This window comes from Rhincodon typus, chromosome 19 (genome assembly GCF_021869965.1).
Source record: "Rhincodon typus isolate 14 chromosome 19, sRhiTyp1.1, whole genome shotgun sequence".
Taxonomy (NCBI): Eukaryota; Metazoa; Chordata; class Chondrichthyes; order Orectolobiformes; family Rhincodontidae; genus Rhincodon; species Rhincodon typus.
This window is the reverse complement of record NC_063350.1, coordinates 401630-411966: the sequence shown is the minus strand read 5'-3', so window position 1 is coordinate 411966 and position 10337 is coordinate 401630. Positions and strand designations below refer to the sequence as shown.

The 10337-nt window shown below is 40.7% G+C and overlaps 1 protein-coding gene across 1 annotated transcript; it reads left to right on the top strand.

The window, feature by feature from the left end:
* Positions 1–7052: 7052 nt before the first annotated feature.
* Positions 7053–9806, top strand: LOC109912448 (tubulin delta chain-like). Its single transcript, XM_020511878.2, has 3 exons — positions 7053–7530; positions 8486–8669; positions 9520–9806. The coding sequence occupies exons 1-3, from the start codon at positions 7338–7340 to the stop codon at positions 9623–9625; spliced, it is 483 nt and encodes a 160-aa protein (XP_020367467.2). The 5' UTR covers positions 7053–7337; the 3' UTR covers positions 9626–9806.
* The last annotated feature ends 531 nt before the right edge of the window (positions 9807–10337 follow it).

The window sequence follows — 10337 nt, the reverse complement described above, 5'->3', positions numbered from 1 at the left end:
GGAAGTTGTGCGTGGAGTCCGAAGAGATAGGAGAGGCGCTAAATGAATATTTTTCGTCAGTATTCACACAGGAAAAAGACAATGTTGTCGAGGAGAATACTGAGATACAGGCTATTAGACTAGACGGGATTGAGGTTCATAAGGAGGAGGTGTTAGCAATTCTGTAAAGTGTGAAAATAGGTAAGTCCCCTGGGCCGGATGGGATTTATCCTAGGATTCTCTGGGAAGCGAGGAAGGAGATTGCAGAGCTTTTGGCTTTGATCTTTATGCCGTCATTGTTTACAGGAATAGTGCCAGAAGACTGGAGGATAGCAAATGTTGTCCCCTTGTTCAAGAAGGGGAGTAGAGACAACCCTGGTAATTATAGACCAGTGAGCCTTACTTCGGTTGTGGGTAAAGTGTTGGAAAGGATTATAAGAGAGGATTTATAATCATCTAGAAAGGAATAATTTGATTAGGGATAGTCAACACGGTTTTGTGAAGGGTAGGGGGTGCCACACAAACCTTATTGAGTTCTTTTGAGAAGGTGACCAAACAGGTGGATGAGGGTAAAGCGGTTGATGTGGTGTATAAGGATTTCAGTAAAGCGTTTGATAAGGTTCCCCATGGTAGGCTATTGCAGAAAATATGGAGGCATGGGATTGAGGGTGATTTAGCGGTTTGGATCAGAAATTGGCTAACTGTAAGAAGACAGAGGGTGGTGGTTGATGGGAAATGTTCATCCTGGAGTTCAGTTACTAGTGGTGTACTTGAAGGATCTGTTTTTGGGCCACTGCTGTTTGTCATTTTTATAAATGACCTGGATGAGGGCGTAGAAGGATGGGTTAGTAAATTTGCGGATGACACCAAAGTCGGTGGAGTTGTGGATAGTGCGGAAGGATGTTGCAGGTTACAGAAGGACATAGATAAGCTGCAGAGTTGGGCTGAGAGATGGCAAATGGAGTTTAATGCGGAAAAGTGTGAGGTGATTCACTTTGGAAGGAGTAACAGGAATACAGAGTACTGGGCTAATGGTAAGATTCTTGGTAGTGTGGATGAGCAGAGAGATCTCTGTGTCCATGTGCATAGATCACTGAAAGTTGCCACCCAGGTTGATAGGGTTGTTAAGAAGGCGTACGGTGTGTTAGGTTTTGTTGGTAGAGGGATTGAGTTTCGGAGCCATGAGGTCATGTTGCAGCTGTACAAAACTCTGGTGCGACCGCACTTGGAATATTGCGTACAGTTCTGGTTGCTGCATTATAGGAAGGATGTGGAAGCATTGGAAAGGGTGCAGAGGAGATTTACCAGGATGTTGCCTGGTATGGAGGGAAGGTCTTATGAGGAAAGGCTGAGGGACTTGAGGCTGTTTTCATTAGAGAGAAGAAGGTTAAGAGGTGACTTAATAGAGACATACAAGATGATCAGAGGACTAGATAGGGTGGACAGCGAGAGCCATTTTCCTCAGATGGTGATGGCTAGTACGAGGGGACACAGCTTTAAATTGAGGGGTGATAGATATAGGACAGATGTCAGAGGTAGGTTCTTTACTCCGAGAGTAGTAAGGGCGTGGAATGCCCTGCCTGCAACCGTAGTAGACTCGCCAACTTTAAGGGCATTTAAATGGTCATTGGATAAACATATGGATGATAATGGAATAGTGTAGGTTAGATGGGCTTCAGATTGGTTTCACAGGTCGGCGCAACATCGAGGGCCGAAGGGCCTGTACTGTGCTGTAATGTTCTATGTTCTATCTCCAGTTTCCACTGCCACGTCAGTGACAAGTTGTTGTAGATCAGCTGTGGAGAGGTCTTCACAGTGAGACTCAAGCAGCTCTTCAACATCCTCACTCTCCACTCTTCAAATAATGTTACAGCCAAAACAAATTTACATTTTAGAAATAGCGTTCTCCTATTCGTCAGTCATGTTGTACCCAATTCATGTTACTGGAACATGCATTACAGCAGAATGGACTGTACTCCAACCCCCTTGAAATAAGGGCCAACATTCCATCAGCTTTCTTGATTGCCTGCTACACCTGTGTGCTAGCTTTCTGTGTTTGCACAAGTATCCCCAAGTCCCTTTGCAGTGCAGCCTTTTCCACTTTTTTTTCTCTATTTAAATAAGTTTTCTTTTGTTCTCCCTTCTAAAATGAGCAACCTCATGTTTTCCCACATTGTAGACCATTTGCCAGCTTCTTGTCCACTTACTTCATCTACCAGTATCTGTCTGTAAACTATTTGTATCCCTTTTGCAACTTGCCTTTCCATCTGTTTTTGTCATGTGCAAATTCAGCTACAATACATCTGGTTCCTTCCTCCAAGTCATAAATATATATATTGTAAACAGTTGCAGCCCCAGCACTGATTCCCTGTTGAACCACACTGTGATATACACAGGAATATGGAGGAGGCCATTCAGGCTCTTCAGCTTGTTTCATATATCAAACACAGAAACACTGAAGCACAGAAAAACACCACACTGCCCATTGTGCCTGCAGCAGCCAAAAAATGATTGATCAGCCTGTTCCTACTTTCCAGCATTTGGGCCATAGCTTGTGGTGCATAGCAAGGCATCTTTTAAATGTGTTGAGGGTTTCTTCCTCTGCTTTCCTTTCAGGCGGCAAGTTCTAAACCCCATTTTTTTTTTTTTTTTTTTTTTTTTTTTTTTTTGCATGTAAAAGGACTTATCTACCCTCTAATCCTACCTTCTACTTAAAATCTATGGCCCCTCGTCACTGAACCCTCTTCACTCTATCATGGCCCCTTAATCTGGTGCATTTCAGTCAAATCTCCCTTCACCTTGCTCTTTTCCAGTAAGGAAAATCCCAGTTTCTCCAAGTTTTTCCTCATCCTGGCAGCATTCTTGTCAATCTCCTCTATCCCCTCTCTAGTCTAGTTGCATCCTTTCTGTAATGAGGTGATCAGAACTGCATGCAGTACTGAAGTTGTGGCCTAACTGATTTATTCAATTCCAGCATAATCTTCCTGGTCTTATATTCTATAGCTCAGCTAATAAAGGAAAGGTTCCCATATGCTGTCTTTACCATTTTATCAACCTGTTCAGCTGTCCTCAGGAACCTGTGAACATTCACTCCAATTCCGCTACTTCCCATACACTTAGTATTCTTCCATTTCCTAGGTGGGAGGTTTGCTGTAGCTATTTGGGAGGGTTTAAAATAGTGTGGCAGGGCCAATAAGTTCAGGGGACTGGGGACAAAAGAGAGACTCATTAAGTTTGCAGATGACACGAAGATTGGTGGAGATGCTTATAGTGCTGACGATTGTGAAAGGATACAACAGGATATAGATTGTTGACTTGGGCACAGAAATGGCAGGTGGAGTTTAATCCAGTCATATGTGAGTTGATGCATTTTGGAGGATAAAATTTAGGTGTGAATTATACTGTAAATGGCAGAACCCTTAGGAGCATTAACATATCGATGGATCTAGGCGTGCAAGTCCCTAAATGTGGCAACACCAGTGGCCAAGGTGATCAAGAAGACATATGGCATGCTTGCATTCATCGGCTGGGGCATGAAGTACAAGAGTTGACAAACCATGTTGCAGCTATATAGGCTGAATTTGGAGTAGTGTGTGCAGTTTTGGTCACCACACTACCAGAAGGACGTGGAAGCGTTTGAGAGAGTGCAGAGAAGGTTCACCAGGATGTTGCCCGGTCTTGCGGGCTTTGGCTATGAGGAAAGGTTAAAAAGACTAGGATTGTTTTCACTGGAAAGACAGTGGCTGAGAGGAGACCTGATAGAGGTCTACAAAATTGAGAGGCATAGATAGGGTGGATAGTCATAGGCTTTTTTGCAGGGTTGAAGTTTCAATTACAAGGGGGCACAGGTTCAAGGTGAGAGGGGGAGAGTTTAAGGGAGATGTGCGAGGGAAGTTTTTCACACAGAGAACAATAGGAGTCTGGAATGCACTGCCAGAAGAGGTAGTGGAAGCAGGCATGTTGGCAACATTTAAGAGGCATCGGGATGGTTACATGAATAGGGAGGGAATAGAGGGATATGGACCGAATAAGGGCTGAAGGTTTGTTTTTTTTAATTTAGTTTGGGCATGATAATTGGCACAGGCTTGGAGGGCTGAATGGTTTATTCCTGCCCTGTACTTCTCTCTTGTTCTTTGCTTTCTGTAATCCATTGCATTGTTTGACCTCCCTAGGTGCATCATGTCACACTTCTCCAGATTGAATTCCATTTGGTACTTTTCTGCCCACCTGACCTTCTGCAGTTTATAGCTATCCTCTGCACCGTCAACTACGTTGCCAACTTTTGTTTTGTCTGCATAACTTATTCTTGCCCACTACATTTATATCCAAATTGTTAATATATACCAACAAAAGGAGGGGACCTAGTATGAAGCTGTTACAGAGGGGGAATGGCAAAACCCCTGTGATAATTAAACCAAAACACAAGCCCTGATCTGTTTTGACAGGAGTAGAGGTTCCCTTCTAATAATTACCCCCGAAATGCCCAGAAAAACTCCCCTTTCCCCTCGTAATCTGTTTAAAAAAATCCCTGATCCCCTTTATAACAAGAAATTAATTTATTTAACCCTAACAATGAACAAATTAACAGAATAATTAACAAACCAAACAATTTCCACCTAAGTACTACTACTCCCTAACTGGTCTAACTTCTGGAATGCTGTTCAAATAAACACAAGTCCTACTTATATAAACCAATTAATAAGACAATGATAAATTAAAACCTAATCTGTCCAAGTTCACACAAACTATCTTCTGGAACACTCTGCTTTCTTCAGCCTTTTTCCTGTTGATCTCACATCACAAATGTCTTTCTTCCGCTAATTTCTGCTGTCAGGGATGATTTTCTCTGTAATTGCCTCTGTGAGGTCTTCTAGCTCGAAATGCTGTGGTACTTTTTTAAGTAGCTGGTGCTTTTTCTGAGAGCTAAAAGGTATTGTCTCTTGGCAGTTGGCACTCTCCAATTTTCCAAATGCCCTCATCTTTATACCCGTAATGATATCACAAAATTTCTTATGTAGGATTGGTTTGATGATGTCAGCACCATCAGATTTAAATTTAATAGGTTTTTACTATCTGAGGGCTTGGTTTAAATTGATTGGCTAAGTTTGAAAAGACTTGTTGTCTTGGTAAAAATGCTGCTTGGCTGGTTGACACAATGTTTCCATTCAGACAGTCTCTGTGCATTTGCTTACAAACTTCCAAGCACAGACAAAGCACGATCTCTTAAAGGGATCATGCACTGTTTTTCAATTCATGAGTATTCTACACAACTTCATAACAGAAGCCTACTAGAGTCAGCCTTCCAGTTGCCAAAATCACCTGTTGACCGTTATCCTTAATGTTCTGCCACTGAACCAGTTTTGTATCCAGCTTGCTACGATCCCCAGAATATTGTGTTTTTATTTTTTTTAACCAGTCTTTCATCTGGGACCTTGTCAAAAGCTTTGCTAAAGTCCATGTAGACTACATCAACTACACTACTCTCAGCCAACCTTCCTTGTTACTTTCTCAACAAGGTCTTCCCTGAACAAATTCATGTTGACTCCTTAATTAATCTGTTTCAGCATGTGACAGACTGTCCTGTCTCGGAATTGATTTCAGCAGCTTTTTCACTACTGAGGTCAGACTGATTGGACTGAAACGATCAGGTCGACCCCTCCTTCCCTTTTTAAGCAAAAGCATTACATGAACGGTCCTCTAATCCTCTAGCATAATATCTGTATGTATTAAGGATTGAAAATGGTTTCCACCTTTGCTGCTTTTAACAGCCTGGGCGAATTTCATCCAGCCCTGATGATTTATTCACTTTCAACAATGCTAATCCAACAAATATATCCAGTGTCCCCATGTTTATCATATCCACTGTTTTACACTCGTGCTCCTTAGTTGCAATATCTGCATTGTTCCTTTCTCTTGTGAAGACAAACATAAAGTACTCATTAAGAACTATACCCACACCTTCAACCTTACACATTGGTTCCTTTTTTTATCTTTTGCCTACTCTTTCCTTAGTTATCCTCTTCATCTTCATGTATTGATGAAACATTTTTATGTTTGTCTTGATTTTGCTTGCCAGTGTTCTCTTGTGCTTTTCTCTTCTGTTTTCTAATTTTGCATTTGTTTTCAGCCCTCCACTTTCTATACTTCTTTTTGGTTTTCTGTTGTGCTGAGTTCTGTGTTATGCATAAGATTTTCTTTTCTGCCTTATTTCAACCTATAACCTCCTTGGCAATTGGAGGTTCTAGATTTGGCTGTCTCAGCTTGGTTTCTTCTCCCTTTCAGAATTATCCACTTTTTTTTTTGTCTTCCATTTTCATTTCTGATTTTATCCTAACTGAATCTATCCTCTGATCTCTCCTTAATAGATCAGGAAAGTGAATGCCAAGTTTGCAAATGTCACAAAAATAGGTGAGAAGGCAAGTGGTGAGGATTTTTTTAAAATTAATTCTTATGATGTAGGTATTGTTGGCTAGTCCAACATTTATTGCCCATCCTAAACTGGCCAGTGAGCAGTTAAGGCTCAACCCATACTGCTGTGGATTTGGAGTTACACATAGGCCAGCGATTTCCTTCCTTAAAGGACCTCAGTGAACCAGATGGGTATTTTTCCAACAGTTGCCAATGGTTTCATGGTTGTCATCAGGCTCCTAATTGATTTTTATTGGATTCAGATTCGACCATCTGCCATGGCAGAATTTGCACCCAAGTCCCCAGAATATTAGCTGGGTCTCTCGACTTGTAGTTAAGTGATAATACTACTAGGCCATGGGCCATCGCCTCTCAGGGTGGCCACAGAGGGTATTGACAGGTTAATCAAGTGGGCAAAACTTGGCAGATGGAACATAATGTGGGAATGTGAGAGGTTATGTACTTCGGCAGAAAGAATAAAGGAGCTAATTATTATTTAGAGGGAGGTGATGGACCTGTACATATTGGAGTTTTAAACAATGAGAGGTGACCTTATTGAAACAGACAAGATCCTTAGGTGACAGGGTAGATGTGGAAAGGTGGTTTCCCATTGTGGAAGAGTCTAGGAACAGTGGAGGACATGATCTCAGAGTAAGGGGCCATCCAGTTAAGACGGAGATGAGGAATTTTTTCTGAGGGTAGTGAATCTGTGGTATTCTTCACTACAGAGGGCTGTCAAGGCTGAGCTGGTAAGTATGTTCAAAGTTGAGAGATTTTTAATCAAAGGAATTGAAGATTATGAGGAAAAAGACAGGAAAGTATGGGGATTATCAGATCAGCCATCTGAGGAGCTGAGTGACCACCTTCTGCGTCTACATCCTGTTGTCATCTAATGGTCTTATTTTTGTGATTAGCATGTTAAAGGACAAACAAGCGGACTTTTTTCCTCTATGTTTTTACTAGTACAGTGGAGAAAATGCAGGGATCTGTTTCTGTTGTCAGGGATCGATTGGCAAATGAAACTGCCCCCAGCAGGCCATCCTCCAGCTTCAAAACTTTTCTCTGACAGGGAGCTACACTTCAATACCTCTCTGGCCAACCTTCTGGTATTGCGGGGGAAGGAGGTATTGCAAGCTGACACTGGTGAGTACAGTCTCTCATTTTCAATATACACAGAAGCCAGAGAGTGCTGGTTTATCTCAGTTGATAAACCCACACCTTGGATGAGAAGAAGAACTGGAGTATGATATCCACATTAATATAGTGCAGATCTGAGGGAGTGCACCATTGTTGCAGCTGCTAACTTCCTGGTGGGAGGATCAATTCAAGCCCTCTTTGCTTGTTTTTATGGTTCAAGTGGATGATTAAGTACTGATGGCCTCTGCTTAAAGTTTCACAGGTATTACCAACAGCTATTTGTTCATCTCATTTGCTGCTGAAACCTTGCAGTTAACATTGGCTGTAATGTTTATTCTCTCTCTAACTTTCCCTTAAGGAAAATGTACAAGCTTAGGATGTTTGCTGGCCAATTGAGTAATTGAATCTGTCACTGCTACATGTTGACGCTGCAGGCATGTATTTAGAGTATTCCATAATCCTGTATCTCTGTTAATCCTGATAGTAACTCATCTTGTTCTCTTTCAGAAACTTTAGACAGCAAATTTCAATTTAATCTCGAAAGATTTAGGTCATTGGTTATAGGAAATTTGGAGTGTTAATATGGGTATATTGCTTTTCAGTCCCAAGCTGTTTGAATTAGTCAAACTCAATCCCATTGTTGCTTGGTGCTTTAACCTATTGGATTTATAATATGAGATTGCAAATTACTAGCCATGACTAATGTTAGTGTTTTTAAAAATAAAAACTAAAATTTATCATTCTTTACAATTCTGTGATGATAGCTTTAACAGAAAACAAAGAAATCATTGAGGTGTCTCAGGAACATGTGAGCAATGTATAACTTTTTGTATGGGACTAATCTTGTCTCCCATTCTCAGCTCTTGTACTTTAGGTTTGTGACCTAATCTGCTGAAGCAGCTTTCTCCCTACTCCAACCTAGCACTTCAAATTAATTTGTGATGATAATCTACATTATTAGATGGTTTTAAAGAGCAAGCACTGTACACCACCTGGATGCCTGCTGATTCTGCCCTCAGCATATGGAGAACTTCCAGAACTTTTAACAAGTATGAAAAATCAGCAACTGTTGTCAGCAACAGCCAGTGTCTACAGAAACCCCTGGACAGCACTGTGGCAAAAGCTTGGGACATGTTTGCTTCACGGTTAGTATCAGTTCAAGTTATTGAAATACAAGTTTCCCAAAAAGGACCTGTTTACTTTTGAATTACTTTTATTTACATTTTATGACACTACTTTATTAATAATTCTTTTGTCTGCTTGACCTGTTTTGTGACTCAAGTTTTTTTTTTATTCATTCATGAGATGAGGACGTCACTGGCTAGGCCAGCATTTGTTATCTGTCCCTAATTGTCTAGAGGGCAGTAAAGAGTCAGTCATACTGCTGTGGGTCTGGAGTCACATGTAGGCCAGACCAGGTAAGGATGGCAGCTTCCCTCCTCAGAGACATTAGCGAACCGTATGGGTTTTTCCTGACAATCGACAATGGATTGATGATAATTTATTTTGATTCCCTTTACTCTTGATTCCAGTTTTTTTTATTGAATTCAAATTCCACTATCTGCCGTGGCGGGATTTGAGCCCAGATCCCCAGAACATAACCAGGTCTCTGGATTAACAGTCCAGCAATAGTATCACTAGGCCGTTTTCTCCCTTGCATTCACCACATCCTTGTTAATAATCTGTGCTGCTGCAGACTATAACTCTTCATTAATTTGCTAGTCTCTCCATTCTATTATAGAAGGTGGAGTCTCCATTTTGCACCCATCTACTGGAATGGTGAATCTGTATTGCTCAGTGTCCATGCTACTGGATTTTAAGTTGAGATCGTTTGCTTCCTGATTTGGTTTTTTTATAGTTTTCAGTAACCTTAGATTCTTAGAAATCATTTTACTTTTAGATAGAAATCTTGGAAATGTTTTCAGCAGAAAATTATTTTGTTTTGCAATTACATCTTTTAGTCTATTCAGAAATTTTTGATTTGATTTTTTTTAGAGCATATGTGCATCAGTACATGAAACATGGAATCTCAGAAGAGGACTTTCTGGATTGTTTCACAACCGTAGAACAGATCATTGCAAGTTATTCTAGCCTTGGATAATAGATCTTGTATGATCTGAATTCTGTAAATTGTGTATAATCATGTATAAACAGTGTGTGAGCTAGGCACATTTACCTGCTCCTTGTGACTCAGTAGAGGATTCTAGAATAGCTTGACTCACCCACAACTCATGATTGCTTCAGTCTGTAATAATTAAAAGCCATTGAAGCTTCTGAATGGATCTTTGTTGCATTTTAATGTTGTATTTATCACAGAATATAATGCAAGCATTGTTATGGACTCTCTAGAGACTGATAATGTTTAATAGTGAACAAAATCCCTGCAATGCCAACAGAAAGAAACTGCTGGACAAGATGTCATCTTTCAAAATTTTCCTGTGAGAAACCAACGAAAGCAAGCATAATTCAGATAGTAACCCACCTGGTCTGAGAATTAATATTGCCAGTTAACTGTTCTTGTTACATCTGTACACCAATGAAGGCCAAACTGTTCAGCACCCTCCTTTTGTGTTGTGTAAATAACATCACTTTCTTGAAGTCTGTTTCTTACTTTTTACTCCTGATGAGCGCAAGAAGATGAGCTTTGACTTTTCAGGAACAAAAACAGAATTTGCTGGAAAAGCTCAGCAGGTTTGGCAGCATCTGTGAGGAAAATACCAGGGTTAACTTTTGGGGTCCGGTGACCCACCCTTAGTTCCAGCAACTTCTGTTTTTGTTCCTGATTTACAGCATCTGCAGTTCTTTCGGTTTTT

What these genes read in the sequence shown, in the direction of transcription:
- LOC109912448 (XM_020511878.2), top strand. Translation starts at nt 7,338, where the DNA reads ATGTTTTTACTAGTACAGTGGAGAAAATGCAGGGATCTGTTTCTGTTG. An exon ending in GGTATTGCAAGCTGACACTG is followed by an intron (nt 7,531 to 8,485) that starts GTGAGTACAGTC and finishes CTACATTATTAG; the next exon opens with ATGGTTTTAAAGAGCAAGCA. An exon ending in TGGGACATGTTTGCTTCACG is followed by an intron (nt 8,670 to 9,519) that starts GTTAGTATCAGT and finishes GATTTTTTTTAG; the next exon opens with AGCATATGTGCATCAGTACA.